The sequence below is a fragment of the Orbicella faveolata genome, unplaced genomic scaffold, assembly GCF_042242905.1.
Source record: "Orbicella faveolata isolate gen_17 unplaced genomic scaffold, um_ofav_v1 contig_47, whole genome shotgun sequence".
Lineage (NCBI taxonomy): Eukaryota > Metazoa > Cnidaria > Anthozoa > Scleractinia > Merulinidae > Orbicella > Orbicella faveolata.
The window spans coordinates 19,840,001-19,865,684 of record NW_028301577.1 but is presented as its reverse complement, the minus strand read 5'-3'; the positions used below and the strand labels follow the sequence as shown (position 1 = coordinate 19,865,684).

The 25,684-nt window shown below is 39.5% G+C and overlaps 4 protein-coding genes, 1 long non-coding RNA gene and 2 pseudogenes across 8 annotated transcripts in view; 2 read left to right on the top strand and 5 right to left on the bottom strand.

Moving 5' to 3' along the window:
* The window catches only part of LOC149097500 (uncharacterized), a 100,130-nt gene that overhangs the window by 48,246 nt on the left and 26,200 nt on the right, over positions 1 to 25,684 (bottom strand). The gene's annotated exons all lie outside the window — the stretch shown is intronic.
* LOC110066908 (acyl-CoA dehydrogenase family member 11-like) overlaps positions 1 to 25,684 on the top strand; it is a 61,718-nt gene that overhangs the window by 12,208 nt on the left and 23,826 nt on the right. For all 4 annotated transcript variants that reach the window (XM_089279327.1, XM_089279326.1, XM_089279325.1 and 1 more), the window contains 2 exons: positions 19,035 to 19,112; positions 19,385 to 19,568. In XM_089279327.1, the coding sequence (XP_089135453.1) occupies positions 19,035 to 19,112; positions 19,385 to 19,568 (262 nt within the window). The remainder of the gene's footprint in view (positions 1 to 19,034; positions 19,113 to 19,384; positions 19,569 to 25,684) is intronic.
* LOC149097506 (BTB/POZ domain-containing protein 6-like) lies at positions 891 to 2,314 on the bottom strand. The gene has a single exon (XM_089279338.1). It carries the CDS (start codon positions 2,144 to 2,146, stop codon positions 1,058 to 1,060), a length of 1,089 nt encoding a protein of 362 aa, XP_089135464.1. The 5' UTR covers positions 2,147 to 2,314; the 3' UTR covers positions 891 to 1,057.
* Positions 3,050 to 5,100, bottom strand: LOC149097505 (BTB/POZ domain-containing protein 6 pseudogene; annotated as a pseudogene).
* On the bottom strand, positions 7,698 to 10,403 carry LOC149097504 (BTB/POZ domain-containing protein 6-like; annotated as a pseudogene).
* LOC149097503 (BTB/POZ domain-containing protein 6-like) lies at positions 12,949 to 15,349 on the bottom strand. Its single transcript, XM_089279333.1, has one exon. The coding sequence runs from the start codon at positions 14,934 to 14,936 to the stop codon at positions 13,611 to 13,613; it is 1,326 nt and encodes a 441-aa protein (XP_089135459.1). The 5' UTR covers positions 14,937 to 15,349; the 3' UTR covers positions 12,949 to 13,610.
* The window catches only part of LOC149097502 (uncharacterized), a 13,883-nt gene continuing 12,775 nt past the window's right edge, over positions 24,577 to 25,684 (top strand). Inside the window, exon 1 of the long non-coding RNA XR_016204277.1 lies at positions 24,577 to 24,620. This is a non-coding gene — a long non-coding RNA (uncharacterized LOC149097502). The remainder of the gene's footprint in view (positions 24,621 to 25,684) is intronic.

Genomic DNA, 25,684 nt, shown 5'->3' with positions numbered 1-25,684 from the left:
GGGCATTTTGTACTCTCTCCAGTTTCGCTCGCATCGAGAGATCAAGATGGCGGCCCGTCGAGCTCAACGATCGACATCTACGATCTCACGGAAAAATAGGGGACTGTGAACAGTCTAACTCTTAGCTGTATTACACAATATACTTTCATTTTGAAGCTGTAAAACAACTGATTCTCGTTTGTTATTGTTAAACATTCATTTTAATTAATGTTAGTTTTAGAATCTGTTTGTAAATCAGGACAGTGAGTTATATTCCCAAGTTAGTTTATTGAAAAATATATTTTAATCACATTCGTCGTTTACAGGACTGAACGTACATTATACATTCAACTTTCAATACACAAAATTATATTGTTTACATTTTCCTTTCAACATTGCAATTCATCATTTACACTATCAAACTACTTTTCTCGGCTAATCTTTGTGGAAAATTCTTACTTAAGCCATTGTTTTTCAGTGCGTCAAATAACACACACAAAATACACCTGCCCTGTGAAGTACAGTAAACAAAGTTTGTGCTACCAAAGGTTTCAGTTTGTAGTACTAAGATTCAGGCGAGTTATTTCAATTTGAGATTTGCTTTCCTTGTTCTTCTTTGTTTCACACTGTTGATCTACAAACATTTAATGAGAACTGAAGTCAATGTCTGTTATAACACTGCAGCACTATAAAGAGTACAACTATGTGTTCAGTCGAGTAATCTCATCACCTGTTTCCTTAAGTTTGCAATGTATGAGTATCGTAAGGAAAAATTAGCTTTGGGTTATTCTTGGGAATTGCAAGGTTTAACTGGCAGAGTTCATTAAAATGTTCTCCTTAAAGAGTTCCAAGTGAAAAGCGAATTCAAACCGGAATGAAAATTGCTCATCACTGCTCTTTTGTGTATACATCTCACTGTGGTTTCTGATGGAAAACAGTTTCTGAGCTTAAAGCTTTAATTTTGTAAGCAGTCGCAATTTTCTTTTCTTTGAATAAACAAACATTCACAACTTTAAGTTTTTCTAAAAAAAAATCTGCGACAAATGATCTAAATTAATTGTCCTGAAGTAATATGTATTTAAAGAGAAAAGATTAATCTAGGAAACTGACCATATTGAGTGGTTGTGTAGTTACCTGGCCAAGATAATGTTTTAAATTTAAACGTTACTCCAGAACATGTAACAGTGCTATTACCGTTGTCTCCAAAGGTCGAATAAGGGCCAGTTATTTTAGCTTCTACATAGTACTCGGTGTATCTCTCTAGAATAACGTTGTCAAACAAGACTTTAAAACCAAAATAGTTAAATTCCTCCTCCTGTAAAAGCTCTGAGGCAAATTGCCCTTTTTGAAGCGCCAAAATTGTACTCTTTCGATACAACGCTAACTTCAGTTCTACAGAGACAGTACTATCCTCACTACCAAATAAGCACACTCCGAGTAGCTTGATATCTCTGTCTACAGAAAATACGATATAATGGCATCTCGAGGAGCTATGTCTAACCTGCAGTACAGGCGGATTAGCGGGCTCTAACGCGATACACGTGCGCGCGCGCGAAGCGCGAGGTGAGAAAAATTCGTAAAAACCCGCTAATCCGCTGCGATTGTATAACGAGTTAAATCTACAGCATCGGTGAAAGTAACCTTTAGAACCTGATCTTTTGGTTTTTGAAAATTCTTCTAGTGTTAATATTTTACTGTCTAAAACCACGCTAGCGAAATCGTTTTCATCCATGATCGGAAAGCGTATTCCTTTAATGATTTCTTCTCCAAGAATTCTTCTTTTCGCTTCCCCATCTGCTGCTAAACCTTGTCTCTCACATTCCTTTGTCGCCCACAAGTCGACAGCTTTGAAAAGCTCTATCTCCTCAATCGCCCCAGTGTGACGCTTGACCACTGCTTCAAGTAAAGACCTCTCAATGGTCTCGAAACACCCTGATTTCACAGCCTCTTCTGTCTGTTTACTGATCAGTTTCCAGCATCGATCCACCAGGTTTTTCTCTTCGAATTTCTGAGTAGAGGGCAAGATGCTGAAAACATTTGATGGATCTAAGTTATCTTGCAGATATTTGATGCATTTATCAGCCAATGAAGGCAGCATGTATTTCTTCGCCAAATACAACACTCCCATCACATTACTTCGGCTCAAGATCACTTCATCGCTGTACATGTAACGAAACAACTCCAACAGACTGTCGTACTCGCAGATGTTTCATGCATTTATCAGCCAATGGTGGCACCATGTAGTCTCCGCCAGCTCACCGTAAAACATGGCTGCAAACACAGGACTGCTAATCGACAACACAAACTTGTGAGCAGGAATCACTTGTTTACTTTCGCTCTGAGTGGCCGTTTGGACAACAAACTTCACATCGTTAAAGAGATCGTTGTTGAGCATAAACTTGCTTCTTTCTCTGATTGTGGGTCTTGTTGTTTGCCAGTTTACCCTGACGACAGACGTGGTTTTTGTTGTGAAACAGTATAATTACTCATTAATGAACATGAAAAAATTCGCGTGGAGGAAGTGCCGGAAGATCTTTTTTGAAACCATTTCTTCTCATTCAAGAAAACTTTTTTCAAGGTTTCCGCCTAAACTTTTCGTCATCATTTTACGTGATATCACTGGCTTAGAAAATTTCCTATTGTCTTTCAGCCAATCATAATCCAGAATTACGATGTATAATTTGCAGTGGTGTTACACTTTTTGCATTGGTGTTACACTTGAATTGCACTGCTCTCAGCCAATCAGAATCGCGAGTAATTTTTTCATGAAAACGTTTTGGGGTAATAACGATTACATGCAAGAGTGGTCAATTGCGCCTCAGGCGGTGATTTATTTGAAGTGCTGGTGAACAATAGAAGCACAACATGTAGCCTGCATGGATGGCGAGATTTCACGTGTAATTGCTTCTGGATGTAGATGAAAATATAAAATCATATAAACACAATTAAGCTAGCGTAGAATCAACGAATTGACGATTGTTTTGTTATGTGTCTACGTCTTCTTATTGACAATCAATTCTCAAAATAAATGTAGGTCCACTAGGCAAAGAATAGCGAATCCACAGATTACTTTGACAATAATTATGATTTTAATCATAATTAAAATTATCTGTTCCTTTGAAAGGACAGGACTTGTAACACTATCGACTGACAAACACTATTCACTTGACTCTGAAGAGGACTATGTACTTCCGCTCAGGTTGTCGAAACGTCAGTCTCCAGCAACAGTTCTTTTCAGAACTACCCTCACCCAGACGATCACACTGTACGAACTAAATTCGGTTTCCCGCCGTTTAAATACAACTTTCTTTTATTAAGTTTTATTGTTAAGCAATCCGTTACAACAGAGCTTTTATTTATCCAAAAAGAAAAAACACTACTGTTTTACAATATTCTTTCATTACGAAACCAAAGTACATACTGGCACACCTTGCTTTTAATGTTAGTTTTGGGGAACTTGTTCGTTCATACAATTTTAATCAGCCTTTAGTTTGATTGCTCTCATATTTCTCTTTCACGATGAAATTATATAGTAGGGGGAGTATAAAGAGTTCACCAAAGAAAACGAAATATATGGTCTCCTCCGGGTGAACGACACGAAAGAAGTTTATCCTGTAGAGAACGATTTTGGAGTAACAAAATCAAATCTAAAAGCGGTCAATAGCTTCTTAAGATTGAAAACTCGTTGTTCACTCCAAATTTTTACACGAAATGTTTATTGTTTGTAAAGAGAAAATATCAATTCGGGAAATTGACCTGTTTCAACTCCCGTTCCATTCTTTGAGCACTCACTTTGCCCAAATGTGAATGTTACTCCTGAACACGGGACGGAACTGACACCGCCTTTTCCGCTTTGCGAATTAGACCCTGATATCTTAGCTCTTACGTCGTACTTCGTGTTTTTCTTTAAAATTACTCCTTTCATTCCGGCAAACGGCACCATAATAAGTGTTTTTCTTGCCCTGGAATTTCACTGAATTAAATTTTCCATATTCAGACATCAATACTAATTTAGCATTGTAGTCGACTACTTCAAGGTCTACAGAGTAAGTATTGTTCTCACTGCCAAAGAGGCACACTCCGTGTAGTACAATATCTTTGTCCACTGAGAAACAGATGGCATCTTTGGAGACTCCATAACCCCATCCATAGGAAGTCGAGCCAAATCTGTTGCACCGGTGAATTAGACCACATCTTTTTCTTTCTGGAAATATCACTGGAGAACTAGAGACTGCACTGAGGCATTTGATAATGCTAACGATTTCGTCCAAGGTTAAAATTTTACTGTCCAACACAACACTTGCGAAATCTTCTTGTTTCATTGTTGGAAAACGTAATGCCTTGACTAGGCTTTCTCCAAGGACTCTTCTTTTTGCTGCACCATCTACCATCAGCCGTTGTTTCTCGCATTCCTTTGTGGCCCACAAGTCAACGGCTTTAAACAGCTCGATCTCTTCAATCGTCAGAGTGTCACGCTCGGCTACTTCTTCAAGTAAGGATCTCTCAATTGATGCAAAACCATCCGATTTAACAGCCCTCTCTGTCTCTTCGTCGATCACTTCCCAGCATCGGTCCACCAGGTTTTTCTCTTCATATTTCTGAGCAGAGGGCAGGATGCTAAAAACGTTTGATGGATCTAAGTTATCTTGCAGATATTTCATGCATTTATCAGCCAATGAAGGCAGCATGTATTTCTTCGCCAAATAAAACAGTCCCATCACATTACTTCGGCTCAAGATCACTTCATCGCTGTACATGTAACGAAACAACTCCAACAGACTGTCGTAGTCACAGTCAGGCAGTTCAATAGAGTCTGTAGTCTCCGCCAGCTCACCATAAAACATGGCTTCAAACACAGGACTGCTAATCGACAGCACAAACTTGTGAGCAGGAATCACTTTTTTACTTTCACTTTCGCCTTGAGCGGCCGTTTGGACAACAAACTTCACATCGCTGAAGAGATTGTTGTTGAACATAAACTTGCTTCTTTCTCTGATTGTGGGTCTTGTTGTTTGCCAGTTTTCCTTGGTAACAGACATGATTTCTCTACTGAAATCTATATAGTTTAAGCCAAGAGAGTTAGAGGTTGCTAGACCGTGTAGAAAAGTGGGTGGCAACTCGAGACAGCGGTGGGTTCAAAAATTTGAATATAAAATTACTTAACAGGAAGCCATCACGGACTCAGTTGGTGTGACCGGTCACGCTAAGAGAGTATTTGGTCACGCCTTTCTTATTATCAGTCGGATCGTCCTAGGCATATTGTACCAAGAAAAATAGAGTATAAAGTAACTTTCTTCCGGGTTACACTCTTATTTTATAAGAATATTGTTTTTCTGGCCCAGGCTGAATATTCTTATTTTTCTGCCGAGTTCAGGCTGAAAATATTCTTGTGAATGTTCTTAGATTATTGCGTGTGGCATTTGTGTTTTCGAATGTATTTGGTGTCTGGATGGTGTGAAAGTAATTTTGGAGCCAGCCTGCAGGCATTTAAGCCTGATCTTATGACACACTTAACGTCTTGAAGAAATGTTATTAGCATCGATCATACGGCTAGTGCTGTTTTTGTTGCTTTTTGGCTAGTTTTGCCGTTAAGAGAAAGGAAACATTTTATACGGTTCAGTTAAAAACATGTAATTGTATTGTATTTACAAATTTTCAATACACGAAATTGAATTCTTTTCAGAATCTCTGCCTCTGGTTTATCCTTAAAATATGCTTGAAATTTCGCAAATTTCAGCCTCGATATTCTTATAAAATATATTCTTCTGGTTTGAAATTATACTCATGCAGGGAGCCCCTTGTTACTGTAAAGCAACCGGCAGAGTTTACATCAAACACTCATGAGTGTAAACAGAAAATATACTAGTGTTCCCAATACAACAGTGGTCAATTTTGCCTTAAGGCGTGTTTTATTTGGGATCGGGTAGCAGCTCTCGTAGGGTCTCACATGAATGGCTTGATACCCTTTAAGGGAACAACGGAACAAACAACAGAAACAATGCACCTAGCAATGGCGGATCTAGGGAAGGGGCAGGTCCCCCTATTTTGGGTAAAAAAAGAGGAAATGACAGAAGGAAGAAAAGCCGACAGGGCAAGTAAAACAACCCCCCCCCCCCCCCCCTTAGCTCCAGGTCTGTATCCGCCACTGCCTAGTCCTAAAACAATAACAGCTGCTACAATAATAAAACAACAGCAGCTCTTGTAGGGTCTCACATGAATGGCTCTACCCCTTAAGGGAACAATAGAACAAACAACAGAAACAATGCCTCTAGCCCTGAAACAATAACAGCTGCTACAATAATAAAACAATAGCAGCTGACGAGAGCTGCTACCCTTCTATTTACTTGAAGTGTTTGTGAATGAGATAGAAAAATTAACTTGTACTGTAACTGTGAGGGTAGACTGAGCACACCTGGAGAATGCGCTCCCGGTGCCTAGCTGTGTTTGCATCGTTTGCGTATAATAACCCCCAGTTGATTTATTGAAAATATATATGTTGTTAACATTCATCAATTACAGGACTGAACTTACATTATACAGGCAACCTTCATTACATTTAATTACATTGTTTACGTCTTTTGTATATAAAGTATTGCAATTCATCATTTACACTACCAACCTACTTTTCTCCGTTAATCGTTGTGGGAATTTCTTAAACCTGGCATTATTGTTCGACGTGTCAAATAATCTTGCACAGAAAAATATCACAAAATGTACAAGCTCAGTGAAATACAAATTCGTGCTCCTAAAATGTTTTTAGTGAACAATGTTCTTGTCACTAAAGGTTCTAATTTGTCATGATGAGATTAAGGCAGATTATTACAGTTTGAGATTTGCTTTTCATTTTCTGCTTTGTACTACACTATTGCATTGTAAACATTGAACAACAAAGCTTATTTATAACACTTGCAACATCATATATAGTATAACTAGTTGTTTCCCTTTATTCTGGTCACCTGCATGTTTCCTTTGCAATGAGTTTGGATGATCGAAAATATCATTTCAGGTAAACGGAATTAACCTTCTTGATCTCACGAGCCGCACCAGTTGATTCTTGCTCGGTCATAGTCGCCGCCATTTTGAATATAGTACTGGGCGTGGACTGGGTTCGACAATTCTTGCGCCGATTTGATTGATTCTTTGTTATGTTGTTATGTCAATGTTGTTCGCGCGACATGGATATGATGACATAAGGAAAAAAACAGTGTTTCGTGTTGTAGTTATTTTCATGCTGTTGTGTTATTACGTCAGCATGTTCACACTGCAAGCATAACGACATAAAGGTGATAAAGCCCTTGTTATGTCGTTATGTCGCAAGTGTGAACCAGGCTTTACACCGCAAGGAAAAGCGCGCGACGTTCGGGTGTGGTCGCGTGTGTACTGCATCTTCCACCTTGTAGACAGCAACGTAGACTAGTCTTCTGCGCATGCGTTACAAGCAAAGCGCTTTGTTCTAGAAAATGTTGAAGCATTAGGATAGTCTGGTTATTTGTCCAAATCTTTGATATGTCAATGAAAATGTAAGAGCTGTAGCTTTGTGCATATTCAGGGTAGCGTGTCTCATTTTAGTTGTTCTGAATAATTAACGATGTCCAGTGTTCTGTGCGTTGCTGTGCTGTCAGTTTTTGATCCAATTAGGATTATAAGCAAAGTAATAATAAACCAATAAAACAAAGTGGAATTTAGACTTGTAGCCAAAGTGAAACAATGCACAGAGCTTTATTATTGCAGTTTTATTTCAATTGGCAAATGTTCTGTTACATGTACATGAGCGACGATTGTTCTCATCTTTAAAACAACTGCTGGACTTGAGTTGGATCAATGGACTCTCAAGATTATGATGTAAATTCTCCTTTGCCGTTGTCATTGTTATTATGCTAGGTCTGGTTGTATGTCAGCCCAAAGTGGCTTTCTTAGTTGATACATTACTATTTTCTCATCATCTGTACGGAATGGTTTTCTGATGCGTACTGAGAAATCAGATGTCGATCGTTGTTGCTAATGAACAAATAACAGGCCTTGAGCCGCCTTGCCTGAGGTTTGTTGACTGGGCAACAAAAACCAGACATGAGCTTGTAGTAATATGGTTGTGGGCAAGACTCATGGCGCTTTAATAAATATCAAATTCGGCGAAAAAAATCCTTCATACATAGTTTGACCCAGTAAAGGTGTGGGCACTGAACACGTACAAAGATGAGCAGCTAGGATATGGGAAGGAGGAAGGACAGAAAATAAACCGCCTGCGATGAAATTGGAATGACACTCGGTCTCACGTGGCTTGGCTAGTCACGTGACCCCCGCCCAGATGTTTATTCCAATTTACTCCTTCCCAGTGTCATAAGCCACCGATAAATTACAAATTACTTTTATGAAACCGAAATTAAAGACATAAGAATCCCATTTCCAAGCAAATATTATATTTTTTGTTAGAACCATTTTCATAAGAACACTGAGGCTGAGTTTGAACCAAATTTTTTAAACATGCTTAGAAACCCGTAGATTGAGAGTCACTGGAGGAAGTTAAGAGCAGTGTGAATTCTGGTAAAATGTAAAACTTTGGTCTATACAGTCCAATAATAAAGTACTTTTAAGGTCGATTTTCATTAACGCATTACTGATAAATCTAATGGACAATTTTTTTTTTACAACAGCAATTATAGTCAAACTACGGCCCTGTCCACACTACGCCGGAGAATTAAATTTGAAAACGCAGCTTTATTTCCTCGGTCAGGCCTGCTGTCCACACTAATCTGTCACGAAAACGAAGCTTTTCGAAAACGCTGTTCAAACCGGAGCAATTTGAAAACGCCGGCTTTGCGTTTTAGTGTGGGCGGAAACCGTTTTTGAAAGCGAAGATTTTCGAAAACGATGGCGTTACGATAATCATGTGATTTTCCTGCCCGAGTTTTCAAATCTAAAATGACCGGTGACTGTTGCGTTTTCAAATTCTCCGGCGTAGTGTGGACAGAAAACATTTGATGCGCGGTTTTCAGAACGAAAACGCCGTTTTCTAATTTCTCCGGCGTACTGTGGACGGGGCTAGGTCATAAATACAAATAAAAATTGACTCGAACTTGACTTAGGCTGCGATATAACTCCTCTAAAAGTAAGAGCCAATCGACATATTACATGAATTGATATGAATTTATAGAGAAAACAATATTTCGGGATACTGACCCCGTCGAGTGGTTGTTCCACCACTTTCAAGGTCAAAATGTGTAAATGAAGAAGTTACTCCAGAACATGTAACAGTGCTATCACCGTGGTCTCCACATGTCGAATCAGGGCCACTTATTTTAGCTTCTATTTGGCACAAGGTGTATTTTTCTAAAAGGACCTGTTGGTCTCTGTTGGTTTCTGTCTACGGAAAATTGGATATAGTGGTATGTCCGGGAGCCATATTGCAATCTGCGATTTGATAAGGAGTTAAATCTACAGCATCGTTGAATGTCAGCAACTGAACCTGATCTTTTAGTTTTTGAAAATGTTTTCGGCGGACTCGGGACTGAATTCCGAAGTTTGAGGACACTGACGATTTCTTCTGCTGTTAATATTTTACTGTCTAAAACCACACTAGCGAAATCTTTTTCATCCATGATGGGAAAACGTATTTCTTTAATTATTTCTTCTCCAAGAATTCTTCTTTTCGCTTCCCCATCTGCCGCTAAACCTTGCCTCTCGCATTCCTTGGTTGCCCACAAGTCAACAGCTTTGAACAGCTCTATCTCTTCAATCGTCAGATTGTCATGCTTGACTACTACTTCAAGTAAGGACCTCTCAATGGTCTCGAAACACTCTGATTTCACAGCCTCTTCTGTCTGTTTACTGATCAGTTTCCAGCATCGATCCACCAGGTTTTTCTCTTCGAATTTCTGAGCAGAGGGCAAGATAATGAAAACATTTGATGGATCTAAGTTATCTTGCAGATATTTCATGCATTTATCAGCCAGTGAGGGCACCATGTATTTCTTCGCCAAATACAGCACTCCCATCACATTACTTCCGCTCAAATTCACTTTATCGCTGTACATGTAACGAAACAACTCCAAAAGACTGTCGTACTCACAGTCAGGCAGTTGAATAGAGTCTGTGGTCTCCGCCAGCTCACCGTAAAACATGGCTTCAAACACAGGACTGCTAATCGACAACGCGAACTTGTGGGCAGGAATCACTTGTTTACTTTCACTTTCGCCTTGAGCGGCCTTTTGGACAACAAACTTCACATCGCTGAAGAGATTGTTGTTGAACATAAACTTGCTTCTTTCTCTGATTGTGGGTCTTGTTGTTTGCCAGTTTCTCTCGACGACAGACATGATTTCTTCACTGAAATCAACGTAGTTTAAACCAGAAGAGTTTGAGGTTGCTAGATCGTGTAGATTCGTGATAAAAGGTGGGTGGCAACTCGAGACAGCGGTGGAGTCAAAAATTTGAATCTAGAATTACTTGGCAGGAAGCCATCACGAACTCAGTTGGTGTGACCGGTCACGCTAAGTGAATGCTTGGTCACGTCCTCCTTATTATCGAAACTTCCTAGGCACATTGTACCAAGAAAAATAGAGTAGAAAGTAACCTTCCTCCGGGTTACACTCTTTTTTTTTTTTAATAAGAATATTGTTTTCCGGCCTGGGCCGAATGTTCTTATCTTTCTGCCGATTTTAGGCTGAAAATATTCTCGTAAGGTCTCACATGAATGGCTCGATACCCTTTAAGGGAACAATAGAACAAACTAGAGAAACAATGCCCGTAGCCCTAAAACAATAACAGCTGCTACAATAATAAAACAACAGCAGCATACGAGAGCTGCTACACTTCTGTTTACGTTTGATATATTACATAAAAATAAACTTGTATTGTAACTGTGAGGGTAGACCGAGCACAACTAGAGAATGCACTCCCGGCGCTTAGCTTTGTTTTCATCGTTTGCGTATAATAACCCCCAGTTGATTTATTGAAAATATATATCTTGTTAACATTCATCAATTACAGGACTGAACTTACATTATACAGACAACCTTCATTACATTAAATTACATTGTTTACGTCTTTTGTATATAAAGTATTGCAATTCATCATTTACACTACCAATCTACTTTTCTCCGTTAATCGTTGTGGGAATTTCTTAAACCTGGCATTATTGTGCGATGTGTCAAATAATCTTGCACAGAAAAATATCACAAAATGTACAAGCTCAGTGAAATACAAATTCGTGCTCCTAGAATGTTTTTAGTGAACAATGTTCTTGTCACCGTCGCTAAAGGTTTTAATTTGTCATGATGAGATTAAGGCAGATTATTACAGTTTGAAATTTACTTTTCATTTTCTGCTTTGTACTACACTATTGCATTGTAAACATTTAACAACAAAGCTTATTTATAACACTTGCAACATCATATATAGTATAACTAGTTTTTTCTCTTTATTCTGGTCACCTGCATGTTTCCTTTGCAATGTATGAGTGTCGAAAACAAAGGGAAAACAACGCTAGAAGAACATGAAATAGTGGGTGCGTGCGATCTTTGAACAAAAAACCAGGACAGCACACGGCTAGTACCAGAACCTCGTCAGAGAACTGAGTTTGGATGATCGAAAATATCATTTCAGGTAAACGGGATTAACCTTCTTGATCTCACGGGCCGCGCCAGTTGATTATTGCTCGGTCATAGTCGCCGCCATTTTTAATATAATGCTGGGCGTGGACTGGGTTCGACAATTCTTGCGCCGATTTGGTTGGTTCTTTGTTATGTTGTTATGTCAATGTTATTCGCGTGACATGGATATAACGACGTAAGGAAAAAAACAGTGTTTCGTGTTGTAGTTATTTTCATGCTGTTGTGTCATTACGTCAGCATGTTCACACTGCAAACATAACGACATAAAGGTGATAAAGCCCTTGTTATGTCGTTATGTCGCAAGTGTGAACCAGGCTTTACACCGCAAGGAAAAGCGCGCGATGTTCGGGTGTGGTCGCGTGTGTACTGCTTCTTCCACATAGTAGACAGCAACCTAGACTAGTCTTCTGCGCATGCGTTACAAGCAAAGCGCTTTGTTCTAGAAAATGTTGAAGCATTAGGATAGTCTGGTTATTTGTCCAAATCTTTGATATGTCAATGAAAATGTAAGAGGTGTAGCTTTGTGCATATTTAGTGTAGCGTGCCTCATTTTAGTTGTTCTGAATAGTTAACGATGTCCAGTGTTCTGTGCGATGCTGTGCTGTCAGTTTTTAATACAATTAGGATTATAAGCAGAGTAATAATAACCGAATAAAAGAAAGTGGAATTTAGACTTGTAGCGGAGAGCTTTGTTATTGTAGTTTTATTTCAATGGGCAAACGTTTTTTAATATGAGCGACGACGATTTTCATCTTTAAAATAACTGCTGGACTTGAGTTGTATCACCTCTCAAGATTAAGATATAAATTTTCCTTTCTCATTTTCGTCGTTGTCATTCTTATTATGTTAGTTCTGGTTGTATGTCAACCCAAATTGGGTTTCTTGATTAATACATTTCTATTTTCCCATCATCTGTACCGTACAGTTTTCTGATGCGGCTCGGAGAAATCAGATGTCGATCGTAATTGGAAATGACCAAATAATAGGTCTTGAGCCGCCTTGCCTGAGCTCTGTTTACTCGGCAACAAAAACCAGACATGAGATTGGAGTAATATGGTTGTGGTTAAGACTCATAGCCGCTTTTAATAAAATATCAAATTCATTGAAAAAATCCTTCATACATAGTTTGGCCCAGTAAAGATGTGGGCACTGAACACGTACAAAGACAAGCGGCTAGGATATGGGAAGGTGGAGGAATGAAAAACATGTCTTTTCTGCAGATGAAATCGGGATAACACTCGAGATTACATGGCTGGGCTGGTCACATGACCCCATGTTCAAACCCTGGAGGGGGTTAATGTTTATCAGTTCCAGTCTACTCCTCCCCACTATTTAAAATCAGTGATAAATTGCAAATGACTTAAATCGAAAGTAAAGACATCAAAATTCTATTTTCCAGGGACAAATTTTAACTTTTTTGTAGAATCTTTTTTTAAGAACATTGAGGCTGAGATTGAACCAAATTTCAACATGTTAAGAACCCCGCAGATTGAGAGTCACTAGAGGAAGTTTATTGTAACAAGTTTTTGAAAGAACAGTGTGAATTCTGCTAAAATGTGAAACTTGAGTCTATACAGTCCAATAATCAAGAACTTTTAAGGTCGATTTTCACTAGCGCATAACTGGGAAAAATAACTGACAATTGGTTTTACAATAACAGTTGTAGTCAAACTATGGCCCTGTCCACACTACGCGGGAGGAATTTGAAAGCGCAGCTTTATTTCTCCGGTTAGGCCTACCGTCCACACTAATCCGTCACGAAAACGGAGCTTTTCGAAAACGATGATGTCACGGTAATCATGTGATTTCCATGACCGAGTTTTCCTCAAACACAAATCCTTGCAGATGATTGGTCCGTTCTCAAATTGATCCGGCGCAATGTAGGTCTTAAAAAAGGAAAAGCGAATAAAAATAAAAATTGACTCGAACTTGACTTGGGTTGCGATACAACTCCTCCATAAGAAAGACTGAGCCAATCAAAATACGAGAATAATTCGACATATTATAAAAATTGATATGAATTTATAGAGAAAACATTAATTCGGGAAACTGACCCTGTTGGATGTTTGTTCCATTACTACTGAATAAAGTGTTACTAAATTTAAAAGTTACTCCTGAACATGCGACAAACTGATCACCCTTGTCTCCACACGTCGAATCAGGGCCAGTTATTTTAGCTTCTACTTCGTACAAGGTCTTTCTCTCTAAAAGAACCTGTTCGTTGTCAAACAAGACTTTAACACCAAAATAGGTAAATTTGTTTCCCTGTAACAGCTCTGAGGAAAATGTTCCGGTTTTAAGGACCAAAACTTTGAAACGTTTGAGATCCCTTACCACCAGTTCTACGGAGTAAGTATTATTCTCACTACCAAATAAGCACACTCCGAGTAGCTTGGTATCTCTGTCCAGTAAAAATAAGATACAATCTTGATCTCTCGAGGGGCCATATTTCCATCTGCGGTCTGATAACGAGTTAAATCTACAACATCGTTGTATGTCACCAGTTGAAACAGATCTTTTAATTTTTGGAAACACCATCGGAGAACTCGGGACTGAATTAAGATGTTTGATAACACTGACGATTTCTTCTTTTGTTAATATTTTGCTGTCTAAAACCACACTAGCGAATTCTTTTTTATCCATTATTGGGAAGCGTATCGCCTTAATTATTTCTTCTCCAAGAATTTTTCTTTTCGCTTTTCCATCTGCTGCTAAACCTTGCCTTTCACATTCCTTCGTCGCCCACAAGTCAACAGCTTTAAACAGCTCTATTTCTTGGATCGTTAGATTGTCATGCTTGACTACTGCTACAAGTAAGGACCTTTCAATGGTCTCGAAACACTCTGATTTCACCGCCTCTTCTGTTTGTTTACTGATCACTTTCCAACATTGATGAAACAGCTTGTTCTCTTCGTATTTCTTCGCAGATGGCAGGATGCTGAAAACATTTGATGAATCTAAGTTATCTTTCAGATATTCAATGCATTTATCAGCCAGCGAAGGCACCATGTACTTCTTCGCCAAATACAACACTCCCATCACATTACCTCCGCTCAAATTCACTTCATCGCTGTACATATAACGAAACAACTCCAAAAGACTGTCGTACTCACAGTCAGGTAGTTCAATACAGTCTGTAGTCTCTGCCAGCTTACCGTAAAACATTGCTTCAAACACAGGACTGCTAGTCGCTAGCACAAACTTGTGAGTAGGAATCACTAGTTTACTTTCATTTTCGTCGTCGGCTCTTTTGACGAGAAACTTCACATCGCACTCGTTGAACATAAACTTGCTTCTTTCTCTGACTGTTGGTGTTGTTGTTTGCCAGTTTTCCTCGAAGACAGACATGATTTCTTTACTGAAATCCACGTAGTTTGAACCAAGAGAGTTTGATATTGCTAGACGGTGTAGAGTCGTGATAAAAAGTTGGTGGCAACTCGAGACAGCGGTAGGTTAAAATATTTGAATTTAAAGATACTTACAAAGTAAATAAACTGCAAAGCCGTGAACTAAGAAAACAGGCAGTGCTGGCCAGACCAGCCTTCTTCACTGAGGTTTAGATATTCACTAAATTATAAAAATGAAATTACAATATTATATATAATGGTGGATGTCGTAACACATACTTCGAAACTAAAAGGAGTGGCGGAAATGACGAACAAAACGAACTAAGTAAAGTAAAGATGAAGCGGGTCTACGCAGGTAAATACCTCTTACTAACTGAGTCCGAGGGCCGTGCTGTACGTTACGGACCGAGATTTTTTCCCCATCGATTTATGGCGTAAGCGCGAATCGCGCGGGCCATAAATCGAAGGGGAAAAACGAGGATCCGTAACTTACAGTACGGACGCAGAAAACGAGGTTAGTAAGATATTTTTTATAACTTCTGTGTGTCTGACGAGTTGAGGAACGATTTCTATTCACGCGGAACAGCCTCAAATTTCTGACGCAATTCGAAAGCGAAACGAGTCAATTTGAAATCGTTGTTAAGTGACTCGTAAGTCTCTAGAAGGTTTTAATACACAATTCCAGGAGTAAAAGGAAGTTTTAAACTTTTACTTGCTAAAAAGTTAAGAACACTTGGCGACAAATTACAAGACATTTTGGCAACAAAAACAGCTTTTAATTTTAGCGGGCCGTACAGTAGAATACACCCCGCTAAATTGACCTATCACAGCGCGCGTACTAATTGAGAGATGTAATAACATGTTTTTCGATTCATCGCGTCTATTCATATGGAGCGTTTTCAGTCACGTGACCAGCAGCCATTCAAATTTATTGGAACAAATGAAACTGTTTAGATAAGAAAAGAGTTGAACTCCTAAAGGATTGGTTTGTTACACCAACATGGCCGCCGTTTCATTGTTTTGGAACACCAATATGGCTGCCGTGACGTCATGTGAAAACGCTCTATTGTTATAAGCCGTAAGCGTTTTTGCTCTTGCCATGATGAATTTTGAATTAAGATAACGGGTTTTGTTTTTGCCGTGAGTATTTGTAATTTGCCGGGAGTAATTTGAATTTTTTCGATTTTTATTTTGCCGTGATGAATTTTAATTTGCCGTCACAAATTTCACTTTGCCGTGACAGTTGTGGGCATCCTAGATTTCTGTTTGAGTAATCGAACGCACTCAATAAGCTGTGATTACTCAGTAAGCAGTGGTTACTTCTAGTTTAAAATAGACATTTTAATCACATTTTAGTTAGCGACAAGGTAAACAGTTTCCCTATTCGAAAAGGGAAACTGCTTTTATTGTCGACAACTACGTTTTGACCGTTTTTTCCGTGTGTGAGAATCACTGCTTTAGTTGTCGACAACTATCGAAACTGCGTTGTCAGTAGACAGTGGTGTCAGCATGCGTGTTGTGTTTTGAGCATGCGTAGTGAACTTTAGTTCCCAAGGTCTCGCTGACCGGACTTACACATCAACAACTAAACTCCAATGTGTGGAATGCACGCATCGGATTAGTTGTTGATAACATTTAAGTGCCCCGTCATTTCTGTTTTGCTTCATCTCCACTTTACGTTTTGTGATTTCACCCTAGTGTGGCGAAGGTGTTTTGGGCTTAGCACTCTGCTTCTGTAAACAGTCGCAATAATGGTTTGACACACAAATCGATAGTTACAGTTTTTAGTTATTTTGAGTGAAGAACCATTAACACCGGCTATTTGATATACATAATCTGTGATAAAACAAGAAGATCTTTAAGATCTTATAACCGCGCTTTTAAAATTGAACTGTTTTCTTAGCTCTACAGTCGCAATGCAGGGCAGATTCCAAAGCAGTCTTTGATGATTCATTGATTACTGTAGACACATCACTTGATCGACACAAACTGTATTATTGCACCACCAGTCGGAGCCGTTGTGAAATCTCCGATGACGTAATCGTCTTAATCTGGAACTTTCATCGGGTTATGTATCAGGGGCACCCTACGGATCGTTTCGGTAAATTATCTGTTCGGGAGGTCTTTAATCCCCTTTGATTTTCTCAAGAGAATTGTCACCTCGAACTTTCGTGATATGAGAAATTTAATGTCTGTTGTTTTCGGATTGTTAAAAATGTCATTTTGGGTACGCTAAGAAGGTAAGCTATCGTTTTCGGAAAGGCGATAAGACCTAAGGGTTTCGGGAAATGGACAAAAAAGCCCTAATAAATTCGACAATACTCAACTTCCCCTAGAATAACCGAACAGATAAAATTTTTTTAGCGCAACCTAAAATTAACCTACAGAGCTTTAAAAGTACTCTACGTAGCCTAAAACAGCGTTTAAAAGCATACGAGAGAAAACGGTCGTTGGGTGCCCCTGATGTATGGGAATGAAGATACAAACACTATTAACAACGGCTTTCTTTCTTAAAAGTCACGATTAAATTTAATTGCTTTTTTCCCTTGAGTAAAGGGCTAGTAAAGAAGTCACACGAGTCACATAATTCAAGAATTGCGTTATCCACGGCTATCTTTAGTACGGTGGTTATTTCTCTACCAATGACGTAATCCTTGCATGTTCTGACAAGTTCTTTGCATGGCTTCCAAATATTTAATTTTCCTTCCAATCTATGAACTCGCTGCGATGAAACAGCCAAAGAATTTACTTCATTTGCCTAAATCCACAAGAAATACTGGCAAAATTCCAAATAAATTAATGACCGTCACTTCTGGCGAAATAAACTTGCAAAGTAAACACGATCTTATTTGTCACGTAGCGAAAGTGAAAGCTGCAACGTCAACGCATTCCATGGCTGACGTAATACCTTTTTTTAGCGTATTTATTATTCCCTTTGAATCCAACGCTTGGATAAAACCAAAAGAAAATATATTTTACCCACAACAAAAAAAAGCAATATCCGTAAAATTGTCCGTGTATTAATGTTTTAACAGCTTCTGGCGGAAAAACATTACACGTTGCGTGACTCAGAATTTGGTCGAGAGGGAGCCTTGGTCTCGTCACCGACAAAAAGAAAAAAATAATAAACCACGGGTAAAACATGAACCGCGCTCGGCCCATGGCCGCGCGGTTAATGACCAAAACTGTTAGAATTATATTCCACTTGAAGCCAAAATATCAACTGAGGAAACTGATCCTGTGAAATGGTTGTCTTATTACCAAAGATTGGAGACGACATACTCTCTCTAAATTGAAACGTTACTTCTGAACATCTAACAGCAGTGCTATCATTGTTGTCTCCACATGTCGAATCAGGGTCAGTTATTTTAGCTCCTTCTTAGTGTTTTTCTGTAACAAGACCAGCTCGTTGTCAAACAAGACTCTGAAACTAAAATAGCTAAATTTCTTCTCTTGTAATAGCTTCGAACAAACGTTTCCAGGTTTAAATAGTCTGCATACGAGGAAAGTGGCCCATTGTTAAAGAGCAAAAATTGAATATTTTTGGAGAAAACTGTTGTTGGAAATTCTTGATGGAAAAACTCGGTAAACATTTAATTTGCTTGTGCTTAAAAATAAATTACCTGAGAGAGAAGGAATTTCATTAAGTTTCGTAGTTGGTGTTATTTTAATTGGAATGGTAGTCTTTATATAGGCTTAGTGTAATGACCAGGTGAATTGCTAAAATGCATTTTTATGTGACCATTTTTCCTGGAATAATGTGATTGATGGTATCTTATGGTTCTTAATGTAAAGTTATATTTTCTTCGATGTACAAACACAGCAAACCTTATTTCTTTAGTGTCTTAGTGAAGATTACAGATGTACAGATATCTTAGTGAAGATTACAGATGCACAATTTTAGTTTATACTAAATAGCTCCTAGTAACACGCTAATTAAAAAGAAAAGATGTTATTCGCGGAGGGCCGTGTTTCTTCTTCAATAAATAAGCCTGAGTTGTTGTTTGACAACGGTTGCATTTTTGATCTAGGCTGGCTTTGTAAAGGAATTATTTGACAGTTTACTTAATTTTCTTGTTATATATTTTTTTTCCTTTAGGTTTTGCCTATTTGGGAAGGAACCACGAATGTTCTGTCATTAGATGTACTGCGGTCCGTGTTTAAAAGTCAAGGACAGGTAAATTGTACTCAGAACCTGATATAGTGATTTATTTTGTGGTTCACTACTTAATTTTACTTTTTCATTTTTTGGGCTCTGTAATTTGCTTAGCAATCGTTTGTCACGTGACTTTTCCCGCGCTTGCCACCCGTCAATCCTTTTGTGTACTTTTCACTGGCAACATTTTCCCGCGCTTTTCACTGGTCAAATATCTTTTATACCGTGTCATCCTACCCTAACACTCTAATATCCTTGTGATGTTCAATGCATATCTTCCTGTTTCAACATAGGTACTGAAGGCTTTTCACGCAAGCGTCTCGGACAAGTTGCATTCGTCCCACCCCACCCTGAAGATTTTGTCTGAACAGGTTCAGTCTTCCATGAATAAGTTGCTGTCTCCACAAAACTACCAGCTTCTTTCTGAATCGCTGCCTGCACGTGATCTGGCGTATAGCTTAGCAAGGATTTACATAGGTATGGCAATCCATGTGTATATCAGGGGTTATTGACCAAGCAGGAGGTCAAGATGGCTGGATATTGGTGCAGTTGTCTTCTTGCGTGTTTATGGACTGAGACGGAGTCGAGGTTCATAAACGCTCAAAAAAAGAACGGGACCAATACCCAGCCATCTTGACCCAACAAGGTTGGTCAATAAAGGATTTATTAGTATAAATAAAGGACACCAATAAAAGGAATTACAAGGAAATTTTTCTTGCGGGACACAGCCCGTAATCCCGAGCAGGCAACATAACACAATCTTGCCCACTCAGGTAACCCATCACAGTGCAGGATTTGGCTCACTTGTCCGCCTACGGAGCTAACCATATAATAAGTAGATTTATTATATGGCTAGCTCCGTGAGCGGGCAAGATGAATCAAATCTTTCGCTGTGATTGGCTACCCGAGCGGACAAGATTAACTACTTAATAACCGAGAGTGAGGTCGTTACGGGAAAATCTCAAACTGAGGCCTTGCCGTATTGACCGAGCGATAGCGAGGTCAATACGTTAGGCCAAGGTTTGAGATTTTCCCGTAACGACCGAACGGTCGAGGTTATTAGGTTGCTTATTATATGGCTCATGAATTAAAGAAAAGAAAAAAATCATTAGAGCGCAAGTCGTCAATTTACATCCGGCGATGCGCGCGTTTACCGATTCATTTATCGTCTCAAACCAAGGGCAAAACTACACAGTCAGTGACCTTCACCACTCACTGTATTACGTATTCCGTCAAAAAACACACATTTCTTTACGGGAAAAATGATTGTCACAGCCTCAAAAAGGTATTTTAGTATCGTTTCAATGCGCTTGAATTTTCCGAGCTGGGCTCTTCCTAATTTGCATAATCCGTCCCGCAAGGAAAATTTATAAGTTAAACGAGACTTACCTGTAAGTTGAAGTTTGACTGTAATTCTATGAGATACTAGTCACGAACTAGGGAGTCACGTGAGATATGTGCGAGTAGCCCGAGCGATCAGTCTTCAAAGAAAGCGAGTGATTGCAAACAATAATGGGTGGGAAAATAAGTAGAAGAGTAAACTACAGAACCCAGTGAAGGGGTAGGGCACGTGACTCCCTAGTTCGTGACTGGTATCTCATAGAATTACAGTCAAACTTCAACTTACAGGTAAGTCTCGTTTAACTTAGAAATTCTATTTCTACACCAGTCCTACTCACTAGTGAGTCACGTGAGACTTCAAAGCGTGCAATCATGAGCGGAAAAAATAAACAAAAACAGCTTTAATTGCCAAAATATTGGTGCAAACAGCTACAGTATATCGCTTGTCAGTCTATGGTACACAGAGGCACATAAATAAAGGCAGTAAACAATGAACTGATGCCTATCCGGTGAAATCTGCCAATAGAAGGCAGTAAACAAACACAACAACATGTAATAATAAGTACTGGTTCACAGTGGAAAAAACTGTATTAATCCTATGTGTGGAGATTTTCCAACAAGAGCTGTCCATAAGCTTTACTTGCTGGGACAATGGGTTTTTTGTAGAATTTTCCAAAGGTTGTGGCATTTGACGAGCCTGCATTGTCCAGGATAGTAGACAGAGGAACCTTGCACACTACAGCTGCAGATGCAAAAGCTGCCCTGGTGCTATGTCCTTTAAAGACCGAGGTATCTATTCCGGACTTTGCAAGAACCGTTTTTAGCCATCGAGAAATCGTGTCGGTTGAAACTGGTTGGTAAGGCTTCTGGAAGCTCACTAGCAGCTGGTCAGTTCCTAAGCTCACTTGTCCTTTTGACATATTCAGATAGGCAAACAATAGGACACAAACGGCTGTCTGTTGAGTAGGCTGTGAATGTTAATGCTGACACATGCTTGCCTGGTCGAGAGGTCTTCAAAAGTTTGTGAATAGTGAACACACAGCTATCATGCTTCAATACCATACCTCTAACAAATAGCAAATGCAGTGTCTGACATCTCTGCCCAGACAATAATACTAAACGCATTGTAGTTTTGTAGGTGAGATCCTTCAAAGTTAAATCCTGAGGTGGTGAAGGCTTAACAAGTACGTCAGGACAGTATTGACATCCCAAATGTTCTTGTATTTTGGTAAGGAAGGCTCCAATTCAACCCCCCGCCCCTTTGAGGAAACGACACACCATGGGGAGGGCGCCAAAGGAGGAATTGTTAGGCAATGTAACAATGGATGAGACAGCACTCCTTGTAGTGTTGATAGCACTGTATCCTATGCCAGAATCATATAGTTCAGCAAGAAAATTGATTCCATCCTCTACAGGGGGATAAATGGAATCAATGCCCCTTGAACTGCAGTAGCGCCTCCATTTCTGAAGGTAAGTAGCATATTGCTCAGCTAGTGCCTGACCTCCAGGATTGTTCCATGACTTTGGTAACTGTCGTCGAAAGGCCTTTGCCATTGAGGTATCTCCGGACAAGTGACATAAAATCAGGCACAGTTTCTTGTGAAGTGGGTGGGGTTCCTGTGGGTTGTTGGGTAAAAACAGAGTATCTCTGTCCCTTGGAAGTTGTATTGGTAGTTGGATTAACATCTGCATTAACTTGAGCCACCACGGTTGGGTTGGCCATTTTGGCACAAGCAGGAGCCCTGTTGCTTTCTCTTCTTGAATCTTCTGGAGAACTCTTGTTATCAGATTAAAGGGTGGAAAAGCATAAAATAAGTGATGCTGCCCTGACATGTGAAAAGCATTGATAGCAAAAGCTGCTGGGTCTGCTCGATAGGAGACATAGGGTGTAATCTGGCAATTGATCCTGGAAGCAAATAGATTAATGTTCGGGGTAACATTGAGCTTGGCGCAAGCATTTGTGAAAAGGGTTTTCTTTAAGCACCATTCAGTACACCTCCTAAATGTACGCGACTCTTTGTCTGCCTCGACATTTTCACACCCCGGTGTACGAGCCATAGTAAGCCATATATGTTGCTCAATACACCAATCCCATATATCTTTTGTCAGCTTATCTAGTTTAGGGGAGTGGCCTGTACCCATCTGGTTGATGGTAGATTCCGTGGTTGTATTATCAACCATGACCTTGACATGTTTGCCATGAGCAAGAGAAAATGAGGGGCAGAGAGGGAGGCTCCCAGTCCAGGCCTTGGGATATGTCAATTCCGCTAAAGTTATTTTAGGGTTGCCGAAAACAGCGGGAGTGCATTTCCTTTTACGTCCGCATGATACCATTATTCTTTAGGTGATCAGGCAATTTAGTAACGGCGGTCCACGGGGAAATACGCTTTGTCGATAGAAGCGCCTTTTACGGGTACATTAGGGACAGTTGGTATTTCTGGCTGGATAAATCAATGTGGGAGATATATTTTTACATCTCCTTGGGAATAAAATGGCACATGCAGACCGGCGGAAATGTAGTTCTGAGTGGTCAACAAAACGTTCCGGCGGAACATGTTATAAAGCTCGTGGCTGCTGCTATGGACTATGCGCTGTGGCTTTTTCAAATGGAGTTTACAAGCCGATGGACTTCGACACTGATGTTGGCAAGGACAATGAGATTTTCTCCTCACACTGAAGAGAGAAAGCTTACATTAATGCAAATTAACAGAATGTGAAGAAAACGTGGCATGAACATGATCAAACGAAGATGACACCTCCGTTTTTTCTGGTTTTCTCTGTTGGAAAAGCAGTCAGAAGAAGTTGTCCCTTTCGCTCAGTTCAATGTACTTTAGTTGCTGGTACAAAATCATTTTTTGTCGCTTGAATGCGAGTTATTTTGTCGTTGAACAGAAAAATTGTTTCTGTCGCTGATCACTATACCGCGCTGTGAATTGTTCTGTTTCTCTGTGAATTCAAAATTATTTCTGCCCGGGTTTCTTTCGGTTATCGCTTCGCTCCGAGCTACAGGAGTTGTTTTGTCGCTGTATCAGTAGTCACAACTAGTTCTGTTGCTACATTCCCATGATCGCCATGCTTCTGGTTGTTTAATCGCTGTGCCGGAATTCAAAATTATTTCTCTCGCTGAGCGCTACTCCAAGGTATTTGTTATTGTATTCAAAATTATTTCTGACGGTCACTGGTCGTTCCACCTCGAGCTGTTTTGTTGCTGGAGTCCAAGTTATTTCTGTCGCAGGTCGCTTCACGGCGAGCTCTTTTCAATTTGTCACTGTACCGCTATTCAACATTATTTCTGTCGCTGATCACTGATCGCTCTGAGCTGTTGTTTTGATGAGTTATTTTCTAGGCTGATCGCTACACAGGAGTGCTCACCGGAGCCGATATACAAAATATCCGCTCCGCAGGGCTTAGTGCGCTGGCTGGGATTCTTAAGCTTTGGCATGGAACTTCCTGGGAAGGCCGCTTCAAAACAATTGCTTGCTTACTGGTTTATACTCGGAAGCTTATCCTAGCTGGAAAATGCGCATTTTTGGCATGAATCTAGCTGGTAAATTTTAATGTGAGGTTTTCCCTGGTAGACTAGCTCCATTAACAGCCGCCACTCTGGAAAATTAGCCCCGGGAAATTAGCATGCACTCATCAACCGAAGGCATTTCGCGCGAAGAATGGACTCAGGGTGCCGCCTAGTGATATGATCACTTAGGATTCGTCTATCCAGGCATGCGCTGCGTCATATTACACAGCAGTTATATGACCCCTGTGTGACAGCTGAGCTGTCGACTTTGAAAGCGTAAACGTCGCTATTGCAGGCACGGTCACGTCCCAGCCAAAGCTTTTGGCTACAGCACTCTACAGAGTCGGGAACGATTTCTTAATAAGAGAGTTGATTTTATTTCAACAAGGTAAGTTTCCTGTGCTTTCTCTTGTCTGTTAGCTGTGTAGTTTCAGACCTACTCTACTATTCTGTATTTGCCGTTATTGTTCTGACCAAGTTGGATAACAATTAATTTTATGTGCATTATCCCCGGCCATTATCTTCTTGGTGTGCTTTCCGTTTAGACAACCAGATCTTCTTTGTTGTTTAACACATGTCGAAAATTCTTGATTTACTTATTCAGATGTTTACAATTTTGTTTCAGCAATCGTCAGAATCGTTTCGTGTAAAGCAGCTAAAGACCATTTACTGAGGTATGTCAGTCTTGTGAGCTGTTGTATGTCTTTCGTGCAATAGTACCGGGAATAGTATCGTCTTTGACAAATGCTTATGCGCGCCGTCTACTTTAGATGTAACATGATTGTAGTTGTTTTGTTTTTCGCTATATCGTTTTTGGGCTATTGATACTGTTATATTTATGATACTGCTATATTTATGGAAAATGGAACAGTTCGTTCTGCTCGGAATTTTTAGAATAATGGTAATGTGGCAGAAACTTTAAGAGAACGAAATCTTATCGGCTATCTTTAAAACGGGGAACGGGGAATCAGGGAATGGGAATGGGGAATGGGGAACGGGGAACGGGGAATCTTTAAAATGGGGAATCTTTAAAAGCGGGAATCTTTAAAATGGGGAATCTTTAAAAGCGGGAATCTTTAAAATGGGGAATCTTTAAAAGCGGGAATCTTTAAAATGGGGAATCTTTAAAAGCGGGAATCTTTAAAATGGGGAATCTTTAAAAGCGGGAATCTTTAAAACGGGGAATCTTTAAAAGCGGGAATCTTTAAAACGGGGAATCTTTAAAAGCGGGAATCTTTAAAATGGGGAATCTTTAAAAGCGGGAATCTTTAAAACGGGGAATCTTTAAAAGCGGGAATCTTTAAAATGGGGAATCTTTAAAAGCGGGAATCTTTAAAATGGGGAATCTTTAAAAGCGGGAATCTTTAAAATGGGGAATCTTTAAAAGCGGGAATCTTTAAAATGGGGAATCTTTAAAAGCGGGAATCTTTAAAATGGGGAATCTTTAAAAGCGGGAATCTTTAAAATGGGGAATCTTTAAAAGCGGGAATCTTTAAAATGGGGAATCTTTAAAAGCGGGAATCTTTAAAATGGGGAATCTTTAAAAGCGGGAATCTTTAAAATGGGGAATCTTTAAAAGCGGGAATCTTTAAAATGGGGAATCTTTAAAATGGGGAATCTTTAAAAGCGGGAATCTCTAAAATGGGGAATCTTTAAAAGCGAGAATCTCTGGGAATTATTATTCATTGTAATTATATCGCACGCTAAAGCATATATGTTTAGCGGGCTAGTTAAGCGG

Bases quoted from the DNA above. Each gene is read 5' to 3' on its own strand.
- LOC149097506 (XM_089279338.1), bottom strand. From the start codon at position 2,146: ATGTACAGCGATGAAGTGATCTTGAGCCGAAGTAATGTGATGGGAGTG.
- LOC149097503 (XM_089279333.1), bottom strand. From the start codon at position 14,936: ATGTCTGTCTTCGAGGAAAACTGGCAAACAACAACACCAACAGTCAGA.